Source organism: Limulus polyphemus, unplaced genomic scaffold (genome assembly GCF_000517525.1).
Source record: "Limulus polyphemus unplaced genomic scaffold, Limulus_polyphemus-2.1.2 Scaffold1632, whole genome shotgun sequence".
Taxonomy (NCBI): Eukaryota; Metazoa; Arthropoda; class Merostomata; order Xiphosura; family Limulidae; genus Limulus; species Limulus polyphemus.
The window spans coordinates 80682-94359 of record NW_013667242.1 but is presented as its reverse complement, the minus strand read 5'-3'; the positions used below and the strand labels follow the sequence as shown (position 1 = coordinate 94359).

General features: G+C 29.9%; 1 protein-coding gene across 7 annotated transcripts in view; it reads right to left on the bottom strand.

Annotated features, from left to right (window-relative positions):
• Positions 1-13678, bottom strand: part of LOC106464373 (CAP-Gly domain-containing linker protein 1-like) — a 91921-nt gene that overhangs the window by 18883 nt on the left and 59360 nt on the right. For all 7 annotated transcript variants that reach the window (XR_002611726.1, XM_022392060.1, XM_022392061.1 and 4 more), the window contains exons 6-14: positions 12094-12239; positions 11541-11601; positions 10704-10802; positions 8167-8274; positions 7625-7759; positions 6484-6541; positions 2584-2743; positions 1907-2072; positions 1062-1343 (exon numbers count right to left, since the gene is read on the bottom strand). Coding sequence is in view for 6 of the 7 variants with exons in the window: in XM_022392060.1 (XP_022247768.1) it covers positions 1062-1343; positions 1907-2072; positions 2584-2743; positions 6484-6541; positions 7625-7759; positions 8167-8274; positions 10704-10802; positions 11541-11601; positions 12094-12239 (1215 nt within the window). In the remaining variant the exon portion in view is untranslated. The remainder of the gene's footprint in view (positions 1-1061; positions 1344-1906; positions 2073-2583; positions 2744-6483; positions 6542-7624; positions 7760-8166; positions 8275-10703; positions 10803-11540; positions 11602-12093; positions 12240-13678) is intronic.

Genomic DNA, 13678 nt, shown 5'->3' with positions numbered 1-13678 from the left:
CTATTGCTTTGTATTTTGTTTGTTTGTAGTTAAGCACAAAGCAATTAGCTATCTGTGCTGTGCCAACCATGGGTATTGAAACCTGGTTTCTAGCATTATAAGACATATTGCTGTGTCACTGGGGTGCTTTTATGTACTTAAATATTAAAAACAGCAAAAAACTACATCTCTACTGGTGAAGTAAACACATTTGTATCTTTTTAACTATAGTAACAGACCATTACTTCATAATTTGTATGTTTATCCAATGGCTTCTGGATATCTTGTATAATTAAAATAATTAACAAGGATAACAGAATAGCTATATGATGTTTGTGTAGATGTATCTTTCTGGAATATATGTATTGGTATAAAATAATATCAATTATTTATTTATTGATAAAATATATATTTTTTTAATATGAAGTAAAATAGACAAATAAGTTAAAAGTAACCATCTCAGTTTTTCTTTTAGAGCAACAGACTTTTTTTTTCCGAAATCTAACTGATATTTATTGCTTTCAATAAAAGCATTATGAAAATAACATCATTTTACGTGCTGTATTATTCACCCCTTTTAGTTTGCTTGAATCTAATTACTTCAAGTTGCAAATATTCACAATCTTTTTCAAACTAAACAGAATTTTGTCATACACTACTTTATCCAATTTCTGTGATCATTATAATTAAATTACCAATAAAACTAAGTTCACCATCTCTACATCCTAGTAAAGCAGGATGCTAATATGAATCACAACTTCCTATACACTAATTACTTAAATCTAATAATATAAAAAAAGTTAATTATCTGATAAAAAGATTTCAATGTTAAATTTAGTCTGATGTTTAATCAGAAAATATCCAGTCACAATAAACACCACAAGCTCTGTTACTTTGACTTACAGATCAACACTGATCTGCGCAATGAATTGGTATTAAGCCTACTTACTAAATATTTCTTCTTGAAGAGAAAAAGAACTGGTGACCTAAAAGCTCTAAGTACCAAGAAATAAAGAAATACTTTCTGACTGTTGTTATTGAGACTAAATCTCCATTAGAAACATCCCTAACAGGTAAATTACCTTTTCCTTTTCATGTTTTACTTGGTCTAGTTCTTTTTGTAGATGTTGAACCTTAATTTCTAAGGATTTGTTAGATGTGGAGGTCTGTGCCTGCAAGCTTTCAACAGTTAGCTGTATTTCTTGCAACTGAGCTTGTGACTGAGCAAGCTGAGATTCACTTTCCTCTAACTGTTGCCGTAGCTCCTCTGCCTCTGTTTCTTTTTGGTTCACTAGTTGCTCTTTTCCAGCCAACGTATGAGTCAAGTTAGAAATGTTTTCTTGAGTCTTTTGTAACTCTTCGTGCTATTAAGAAAATACACTTCTATTTGAAATTTTGTTTTTATGAAAAACAGCAACAAACAAACTGAAGATTGATTATAACTATCTTGTGCAACATGTCAGTAAACCAAATTTTAAATACTCTATAATCTCCTTCCAAATAGATTATAAAGGTTGAACTTTCGACTTAGTGCTAAAATGGAACATAATTATATATATAAGTAGATGAAAAAGGAAGTTAAATTTGTACGGTATCTTACATTTTTACTATGTATTTATTATAACATGAATTTCACCTATAACTATTGATATCCCACATTCATGACTTTTTTTATTTTTTTTTTTACTATCCTATTTTTGCATGCTTACTGCACTTTAAATTTTATCAAGGGATTAAGATCTTCCAACTCTAAAATTCAGGAAGTTTCACAATATCACTTGAAACTGTTCACATCTATTATTTACAAACTACTTCGAAGTCAGCCACATTCTACTCAAATAAATATATGAAAATTGTACAAAATGGTAGTCAGTTTGACACAAATACAAATATAGAACACACACATAAAAAAAGACAAAAGTCTCACCTGTACTTTCATTTTTGATTTCAGGTCTTTAACTTCTTCATTGCGCTTATTTCTAAACTTGTAAAACTCCTGTTTTTTTTTATCCTGAAGTGAGTTAACTATATCCTTCAATTTCTCTAACTCTTGAGAACGGCCTCTTAATTGGATCTGTAGCTCCTCTACTTGTCTATGAAATAAACAAAGAAATAGTAACAGATAAATATCAGTCTTTTTCTACTTGTTAGTGTAATATAAAGAGTAGAGAATATATATATATATATTCTACCTTAATTGTACACTTATTAAGAAATCTATAAATAGTTTTTCTGTAAACAAATTGATTCGTATATATTGAAGTCATTACTGATATGAACTTTTAGACTGTATAACAAGTTTTTATCAACTTTTTTATGACTAGAACTTAAAAATTCAGTTGCATCAAATGTCTGAAATTAAAATCTTTTTCAGTTCCCAGCTGTCTCTAAAAATTAACAGTTTCTAATTTCATAGATGTTAATTTTCAGAGACTTTTAATTATAAATAAGCATATTTTTTTAAAAAAACTTGAATAATACTACAATTACTTTATAACTTACAATTTAATTTTGATCTATTGTTTTAATAAATACTGTAAACAAGATAATAAAAGCATTTATTCTTAAACATTTTTTTAAAGAAAGTTACAAGATAATGCTAACTTTTCTCTATCTCTAATCTCCTGGTTCATCTGGCTTGGCTGTAATGAGTTATCATCTCTTGATATACGAATTAGTTCTGCTTCCCGGTTTTCTAGTTCTACTTTCTTTTGTAAGGTTTCCCGCTCTTTTTCTTCATTGTCATATAGCTTTCGACCAGATTCTAATAAAATGACAGTGATACGTAATCAAATCATAAGCAAATAAATTCTTAAGTTCTTAAAAACACATCTATTATATAGATTTTTCAGATAACAATCTTAATGAGTATTTGGGAGTTCTCTTTTCATTACAGTACATTCATTTATTAGTGTATTTTTAATTATTTATTTATAAAAACAAAAAATTTTGCACATTAACTTTAGAAATTTCTTCTTGTTTGTGATGAAATTTAAATACAGAAATGCACTGTCCCCGAAACATTTGATTTTCATTCTTTCTTTAACTTTAGAACTTAACTGTACTATTCTACTAATGGATGTAAATAGAATATGAGTTTTAGTGAAGCAAATACAGTTGTTCAACCTAATTTTTTCATGATAAAATGAGAATGAAATAATTTGGCCACCTTCTTCACAACAAATTGCCATTAAAATTGAATATATTTAAAAGTAAATAATTGTCAGGTACATGGTTGATTAATTTACCTTGTAATAACTAAAGCATCTATCATACTTATATCTCGATATTAGTCTTTACTGAGTTCACTGGGAATGTTTATTTATTTATTTTTTGGTGCAAAGCTCTGTTCACCACGAGAAACCGAAACCCAGATTTTAGCAATGTAAGTCCGTAAACTTACTACTGATTCACAGGGAAACTACTGGGTATGAAATGAACTGCAAAATTTTAGTACATTTCACTGTAGATATTAGCTAAGATAAATTCCTTGAATTAGGTTAAACTCTTATTTGAATACAGATGGCCTAATTTGCATTTTATTACTTGGAAAATGTGCTGCACAACCTAAATTGAAATCAAATTCAAAGGAGAGTTAGGTAAATTGAAATGTGTTGATGATGAATTGAGGAACATCCAAAATGGTATTATGTAAGAAATTAACCAGGAACAACTATACTTATGTGATGTAAAAGTTTAATCAGGTATATTTCATGGTAAAAATAAGTCTCTTTCACAAGATCATTGCTATACCTGCATGTCACAATCTCTTATTTTTTAACATGAAATTAAAACAGGTAACAAAACAACATAAAATTAATTTATTGACTAGTTTGATAATAGTATGCTTGAACAGTATCTCACTTATTGCATATCGATTTAATTATGCAGTAAAAAATCTCTTTGGAAAATGTAAGGTTGTGTGCTGATCACAATGTTACACACATATATATATAGTACAAAATTTACACACTAGGGCAGAAAGTATAAACCATTTATGCAAAAAAAAACTGTAATGCATAGCTCTCAGCAAGAATACAATGTACACAAACTAGGTTTATGGCATGAAAAACATGATAAGTGACAGCATTCTTAGCATACATGAAGCAATGTGTAAAAAAGCATCAATTAGAATTTAATGAATTCCATAACACTATTTTAAGGGTTAGAAAAGACCAGCTTTCTTTATCCATTCCTGTTGTGCACCCATAAAGATTGAATAAATCTATATTATGCCTTACATTCCTATTATCACTCACTCCAGTCAAATCTGATTGGAATCTCCCTTGTAGTTTAAGCACATCATAGGTTCATTTGGCACTATATCAGAATTTGGTCTAGTTACCACTAAAAATAATTGTGCTATTTTAAAGAATTATACTACCACATGTATGATTGTTACTATGCTACCTTACTAAAAATAGGTAGTCAAGTAAAATGCAAACAGTCTAATATTATCAAACACAAAGCTCGATGGTCTATGTTTTGCTTATTAATAAATATCTTCACTGCAGTAAGAAAAAATTAACAACATTCACACAAAGAATTATAAAAAAAACTAATATAGTTCCTATAAGGTTACAGAATAAAAAAATAATGTACTAGATCAATAAAATACTAATTAAACTGTACTTTTACAGCATCCAGTCATTACAACAACTCAAATCACACTTGATATGCTGGCCACTTCTCAGACAAATGCATCCTTGATGTCTGGACTTGTGCAAGGCTTCCTATGATATACACACATGACTTCAGATACCCCCACAACCACAAATTAGCTGATGTTAGGTCCAGTGAACAATGTGGTCATTCACAAGGAAAGTGGCATGAAATGATTCTGTCCTAAAAGTGCTCTCACAAGACTTGTTTCACCTGGTTAACAGTATGTGGCAGGACACAATTCTGCATGACAACCATAGTGTCTATCACATTTTGTTGCTGTAGCATTGGAATCACACTAGTTGTGAGCATTGCATGTACTTCTCCCCATAGACTGTGCAGGTTTGCAGTCCATGGTGCTGATGGTTCTTCAAAACATATTATGGTCCAATAACAAAGTCAGTTGTGAGACCACACCACTCTGTCAACTTAGCATCATGGAGGTGTGTAAGAAATGTTACATGTGGATTAGTTTCAGGTCAAATAATGCAGTTGCACATGTTGAAACTTTATGAAAGGGTGAAGTGTACTTCATCAATCCATAAGATATTGGTCATCAACTTCTAGTCTTGCCAAGAACTGCAATGCAAAATCAACACATTGGGTTAAATCCATTTCCTTCAATGCTTGAACATGATGCAGCTTGTAAGGAAACATTTGTAAAGTGGACTGAAGATCCTTAAAAACAGTTGAAATTGGCAAATACAGATACCAGGCAACAAAATGTGCACTGTTGCTGGCTTGTACTGCTATGGAAGGTCTGATCTCAGCAATAGTTTCAGTTGGTGTTTTGTCTATGTATGGCTTATTACAAGTGCAACCTGTCTCCTCAAAAACTTTTATTAACTTGAACAATAACACTAGAGCAAGACCATCTGTGGGTGTTATGCCCTCTACAGTATTCCCTGAGACTTGCCTTCACACTGCATCCTTTGGTGTAATAACATTTAACTAGTTCATGTATATATGTATTACTTTCATGTTGATTGAATGAACTACACTGTGAGCAACAGGCTCATTTATACCCATGGGAAATATGCAAAAGAAACCACAGTGGTAACTTTGGTAACACGTGACAACTGTGGAATTTGAATCCACATAATACCCTCAGCTCTCCTGTGCAATTTTACCTTCTTATGCTATACCATCTATGAATTATGGCATGCTAAACTGAGAAACTTTATAACCAACCTGTATAAATGTTAGATAGATATTTTGTCATATTAGTTTTTACTTATTCCAAGTAAAAAATGACGAATGATTAAATGACTTATTTTACTCTCTCATGTTGTTGTTTTAATTCTAAGTAACTATATTAGTCAAATGTTGCAATTCAGGATTTTTGGAACAATATGATCTATATATCAGCATTAACTTTTGTGCTTGAATACTTGAATCATATTTTTAGTAAATTAATGTATACTTATTGGATCTATGTGTTGGTGTGATATAAAATAAATGTTTACCTTATTAATTGTTTTAAATACATATGACAAGTTAATTATCAAAAAAATACTTGCTATATTACAGCATTAACACTTTGAAAAAACAATTGATATAAAATCCTACACATGATAATTTTGGGAGAAATGTTTATTCATTTTCAACAATCAAAGTTTTTTCTTTCCAAATTCTAAACTCAAATAGAATGAACAAGCAGCCTGAAAATTCAACTTTTTATACATTATTTCTGTATCTATTACAGAAATTAGCTGTATTACAAACAATTAGAAATGTTATTGTTTTGGGTTTTTGCACAAAATGTATTCAATTTATTATTAAAATAGAGAAAGGACACTATATGTATATATATCACTTAGTTATATATTTATTGCCACCTACCATCAGTTATTTGAAGGTGCTTCTGCTGTCTCAGCTCTCCCTGCTCTAAATCTTCACCCTAGTATTAATATGGAAGATGTTCATAAGGACTATTTCAGATCCATAAAAATATCAACTTTACTGAGAAATTACTTCCTCAGACTTGTAAAAATGAAGCAAACTACTAAATTTCAGTGCAGATTTTAAAAGGGAATATGCACTGTTTTGCTTTTCTGTCACATAAGCTGGTTACTTATGGTTTTATACGTTGATTTAGTTTGGACTGTTTTGGGTGTTCGTGCAAAGTTACACAAAGAGCTATCTGCACTATTCTTCCTTAATTTTTAAATGATACAATCAGTTAGTAAAACCCACAGTCAAATTTGAAGCTACTCTAATCAAGCAGTGGGATTTGACCATCACTCTTATAAGGCACCCATTGCCTTAAAGTACAACACTCCTTTTTTTGTGCCAACAAGATAAGAATCATACAAGAACCCACTAGGCCATGGCCAACCCTATTTGGTGTTGTAGAACAAAATAGTAAATCACCTTAAAAATATCTACCATAGCTAATTTATCAATTTATAAGTAATTATGAATTCATCTTTTTACTAAACATTGAACATGGCATTACAGTTAGAAATATGTCATTAACTGGTAGTTTTTAAACTTAATAATGATGAAAAACATTTAACCATATTTAACTAGGAAACCAGCTTGTATCTTATCAATGAGCAGAAAAGATTTAATAAAGATTTTTTATATTCATGCACAAACTTGTTTCAAAGCCAAAAAGAAATCTGTTTTTACAATCACTAACAAAATATTGTCTGAATAATATTAAGGATAAATAGTTGCACATATTCGTGAAGCAGAATATATTATGAATAAATTATCTAGGACATTAGTAGACAATTCAAGTCACTTTTTAACAACTCAAACTACTACAGTACAATGTAGCAGTCTTACAGTACATATACGAAACAATTTTATAAATTTATCAGTTTATTTTTTCTGTGAAAAAGAACCACAGAATCTGAATAAACCATCTACATAAAACTGTATTTAATTTTTTTATATGAACAAGTACTCATTTAAGGTCAGTTATACACACTCTAGTATTTATGAACAGATCATAAATAGAAAATAAAAAGCTCACCAATTCTGTCATCGTTTTCTGCAAATCAGAGACTTCTCTCTCACGATTTTCAAGAGAAGCTTCCAGCTGTAGTATTATCTCATCTTTATTTACTATGTCTTCATGTAATTCACTGGCAGCAACTCTTTCAGATGCCTTGTCGCATAAAAATATAATTACTATCAATTATTATTATGACTTCCCATTTCTCAAACGTATTGAAGATCATTTGAAATACATAAGATTAAATTAATTAATGGATTTAATAGAAATTTTACAGTATCTTTCATGAAAAGAGAGAGAAATGAATATTTGATTCCTTCTCATCCAAAAATGTATCTATTCTTCACATTTTTGTTTGCCACAAGTTTACACTGTTAGTTATGTCTCAGTTAACAGCATTTAAATGTGAATGATCACGAATATACTAATAGAGTTTTTCTAATTTATCAATTTATAAGTAATTATGAATTCACACAAAAGGTTAATAAATTCTGATATACTAAATATCACAAATTTAATATTAAAATAACTTTAACTAGAAATGTAATTGTTAGCATTACCCTTTTAACTTTTAATAAGTTTATTTTCTCTTCAACTTTTGATATGTTCTGCTTAAGGTTTTCGATTTCTTCCTCGTGCCAATTCAATAGTTCATTTCCAGGGATGTCCTAAAATTGTGATAATGTTGTGTATAAGTTATTTAATTTGCTTAATATACTTGTGAACGTGTTACACAACTATCTAAGAATAGCAAATCATATAGAAACAAAAGCAACAACTGTTTACACTATGTGTGATCCTAACAGTTTTTTTTATTTTCACAGAATAAAACTGGATGATTTTAAACAGCAACAATTCAACATAATGTATTCTTAAGTACATGCAATACCAATATATGAATATGAATACCTTCTGGTTGTAGGCAATGATCAAAATATAGATCTTGAAACACATAAGGAAGATCACCAGCTTCATATACCAATCAATAATAGAAAAACATAAGATCGCTGCTTACAAACATACCGACTTAACTACCTTTAAATGGTCAACTTGGCTCCCACTGACGACTTAATAAAGTACATTAATTTGCTCTGAACAAATCACAATGATGAAGACCTTCCTTTTATTAAAATTTTCTTTCATCTCTATACATATGAGAACAACTTGCTCAAAATATGTTAATACTAAGCATTGCATTAGTTCAGTAAATGATAAAATTGCTCCAAAGGCAGCATCACACCTCATAAAGTAAAAGTTAATAATCACCAGTATAAAATGTTTTATTTTATTTTTCTATACATTACATTGTCATTACAATAAAAATCTGAATCTGTCATCTAATAATATCTTTACAATAATATTTTTTATACATTACATTGTCATTACAATAAAAATCTGAATCTGTCATCTAATAATATCTTTACAATAATATTTTTTTTATACATTACATTGTCATTACAATAAAAATCTGAATCTGTAGTCTAATAATATCTTTACAACAAAAAACCTTGTGAGTGAGGAACTCATAAATTCATAAAATTTTAAAGGGGCAAAAAGAAGCTTATTAGCCCATCAAGGATGTCCCCTCCAGCTCCCAACTATAACCGCCCCTTACTACTTATATATAGTCATCAACATTTTCTTGAACTCCGTTAAATTTTCTGCCTCCACCACCCTTGTAGGCAGCTCATTCCAAAAGCCAGCCACCTTGTTTAAAATGACTCCTACACTACCAAAATTTGAATTTTTGACCCCTTGTCCTATTGTTTTCACTGCTAAACACAAAAAGGTTGATGGATCTATATTATCAATACCCTTACTAATCTTAAACACCTCAATCAAATCCCCTCTGACCCTTCTTCTCTCTAGAGAAAATAAGTTTAGAGATTTTAGTCTCTCCTCATAGGGCAATCTGACCATCCCAGATATCATCCTAGTGGCTCTTCTCTGAACATTCTCCAACAATTCAATGTCCTTCTTCAGGAAAAGAGCTCAAAACAGTACACAGTACTCTAAATGAAGCCTAACAAGTGATCTATACAGTGAAACAATAATATCCCTTGTCTTCAATATTTCTATAGAGGCTACCCAAAATCCTATTAACTATATTGCTAGTTACAATAAACTGTTTAGATTAATTAAGTGATTTTTTTATCACAACACCAAGATCTTTTTCTTCAACCACAGTATTTAATGTATTCCCATTTTAATCATAACAATAATTTGAATTGTGAAAACCTACATGCATCACCTTACATTTTGGATTGTAAAACATCATCTGTCACATATTGGCCAAATGCATCAAATGAATTAAATCTCCATGTAAGTCTGTAGCATCTTTGATACAGTTAGCCACCCCAAAAATCTTAATGTTATCTGCAAACTTCAAAATGTTGTTAGTCATTCCAGAGTCAATATCATTAACATAAATCACAAACAACAGAGGACCCAGCACAGAGCTCTGAGGCACAACTCTTGTATCTGTGATTCAGTCAGATCTAACTCCATTTGTCACTACTCTCTGCTTTCTACTCTCCAGCTTTCTATCCAATTTAAAAACATTTCCCCCACACCCACAGATTTCATTTTTGTAACAAGTTTTTTGTGAGGTACATTATCAAATGCTTTCTGAAAATCAAGGTAAACCAAATTCACAGTATTTCCTTCATCAACTCTTGCAGTAAAATCCCCAAAGAATGTCAAATTTATTAAACAAGATTTTCCCTTAGTGAAACCATGCTGGCTCTTTGACACTATATCAAACTGCTTTAAGTGACATAATACAGCAAGTGTTCAGTTTCTTTTTTGTTTCTAAATATAACTTCAAATACAACATACCAGTATAACACAATATCTTTCAACATATTCACACATAGTTCATTTAAATATTACAACTTCAAATCATCACTGAAGATTTCTTGCAGATTTTTGTATCTTTATATATGTTATTCAAAGAACAGGAATAAAAACATAGCTACAATATCCTGAATGTTATTTTCTTTATCAAAAAAATAAATTTATACCATTTGATTTTCAAATAAGAATATCTCAAGCAATACTAGAGTACAGTGAGAAAAACCACAATAATTACTAATACCAGATTATTGCTAGAATCTGAAGTTCTTAAGTGTTGACGCTCTTCATGTAAAAGTCTCTCTAATTCCAGGATCTTTTCTTTTTCTTGTTTGGACTGAGTCTAAAAGTATTCATAAAATTATGAGTTGTGACAAATATTACAAAATGTTAATTCTTTTTCGTAAACAAACTTCATTCATGTAAATTCAGAATACAGCTAACAATGGAGAAAGGAATAACAAATAATAAATAAACTATTTTGAACTTATGAATAAACCATGAGTAAGCATATAACATAATTAATTCATGCAGTTTTAAGAGTGTTTGAAAAATTGATTTTAATGTTTCATGTCAATATTTATAATCAGATATTATTTAACTTTACTTCTTTGAAAAGTATCAAAAACATTTAATTCACTGTGACATAAAAGATATTATGACCATTAAAAGATTGATAGCATAAAAAATACAAAATTATGTCATGCTTTTAAATATATTATTTATTATTTTGTATCACCAGCTATACAACGAGCTATTTAAATGAGATGAAAAGGTATATCTCCAAATAAACCTTCTTTTTACCATCATCATCAGGAATCCTCAAAAATTTTATTAACCAATAATGAAAAAATATGTCTTAACAAATCGGTTTTGTGTGCTACATTCAATAGCACTATTTTAAGTTGATAAAGTACAACCATTTATACAAATTATGTACTTACGCTACCACTCTAATCAAATATTTAAATGCAGTTGTGACTAAAACCAGTAATATTTTTTTAGTAAGATATATATTCAAGTATATGTATTGATAGTTGCTAAAATATTTTTAGATGATCATGATTTACTGTGAACATACCTCCAAATCAATCTTATCTATTGACTCTTCTTCAATTCTGAACTGTAAATCTTCAACTTTTCTGGAACATACACATAAAGCTGATGAGCTTTAGAACATTGCATTTACCCCATAAGTTTTAGTGCTTAAAACGACATAAAATATAGAACATATGAAGCAGAATGCCCCCATTCTGAAAGTCTGTAAAGCTATTAATATAAAGTGCAAAAACATCTACAATACTGTAAAAATGTAGAAGAAGATGGTCATTTTAATTGTCAATAAAGATATTGTCATTAACTGTAGGCACTATTGTCTGTTTTCAGCAAGTTTATTTGTTGCTACTTCTATTCTTGTGTGAAATGAATGTGTATTGAATCTTTATAGAGGGGACACATTCACAAAATATAGTAATTTTCTAAAACATGAACCACTACAAATTAATATTTTAACACACTGAAATACTGACTGCAGCCAGCTACAATACACTAAAATATGTTTGTTTTAACAAGAAAACACATAATAAAGTTATTAGCATTTATGAAGATGTGTGTGAAAAATTACTGCCACTGACCTCTTCTCATCATCTAGTTGAGCTAATGCTTCTTTTTTCTCGATATGAGCTTTTTCCAGAAGCTGATGCAGTTGAATGATACTGATCTGAGTTTCATCTACGTACCTTTGATGTTCTATTTTTAAAGCTGCCAGCTTTTGCTCAGCCTAGCATCACACAAATAAAAAAGGCAATAAGAATCAATAACTGTTCTAGGGAATAGTCTGATTTATAACCTTTTTATTTCAACCCAAATTCAAATGAAACTTGGAATTTAAAAACTATTGTTACTGAATAAACATTATAACCTTGTAGCTAAGTTTAAAATTTAAATATTCTAATAATTACTCTTGAATGCTTGGTAACATTCTACTGGCATGGAAATAATTTCACTTTTTGGGGAATATAGGACTTATACATTACATTTTATTCATCTGTTTCCAAAGATTATTAAAAAAAAATTTCACCTTTTTCATTATTTACTATTTGTGATTCTAATGTTCTTTGATGAAGTATTTAAATTTCATGTATATTTCTTAATTGTTTTGTAATTAATTCATAGGAAAAAAAAATATCAGAAGCTTTGATTGTGAACACCTATTTTTGCCTTTAACAAAAAAGTACTTTTTTCAATCATTTGATTTGTAGCAAGAAATTGTCATCTATCAGTTCTTATAACACAAAAAATTAGCACTTAAAAATTTGCTTTTACACTTGTCAACATATGACACGTGTCATAATAACGTGTTAAATATTGACTGGTTTATACTGTCACCCTGGTCTTATAGAATAATAAATTCTAAGAAAATGAGTTATGTTACATTGGTATTGTTATGTAGAATAATTTCTACCACCAGGCAAGTATTTATCTTTTTTACAAACTGAAAAAAATAAAATTCACCATAAAATTTCTTTACAATTTTTACCAACAAAAGAAAATTCCCATATGTATTATCTAAACATTAGAATACCAAATTACATCTCAAATAATTGTTACATATAAGTAGCATACTTACATGTGTTATTAAAGGGTATTAATCACAATATTAACTTAAAATCCTAAATTCTGAGGTTGCTGTGTTTTAAAGACCATGCTTACAGCCCACTACTTTCTTGATAATAAGAACTGCTATAATGCTAAGCAGGGCATCATCGGGTTGTGACCCACGAGGCCTGTGCCCCTGATATATTTCACAGTTTGTTTGTTTGTTGAATTTCATGCAAAGCTACAAGAACATTATCTGCACTAACTGTCCCTAATTTATAAGTGACAGACAAGAGGGCAGACAAATAGTTAGCACCATCAACTCTTGGGCTACTCTTTACTAATGAAAGCATGATTGATCAGCACATTATAATGTCTCTATATCTGAAAGGTCAAATATGTTCAGTCATGCGATTTGAACCCACAACCTACAGATTACAAGATCAGCACCTAACCACCAGGTCATACCAGGCCTGTACTTCACAGTGCCCCAAGTCTGTTTTACATAAACTATATTACATTGCAATTATGTTATAATTACTTTGAGTAGTAGCTCTTTCTTGAGGATCAAGCACCAAATGTTTTCAGTTTCTGGCTATGTTTCTGGTTTTAGACTATGTG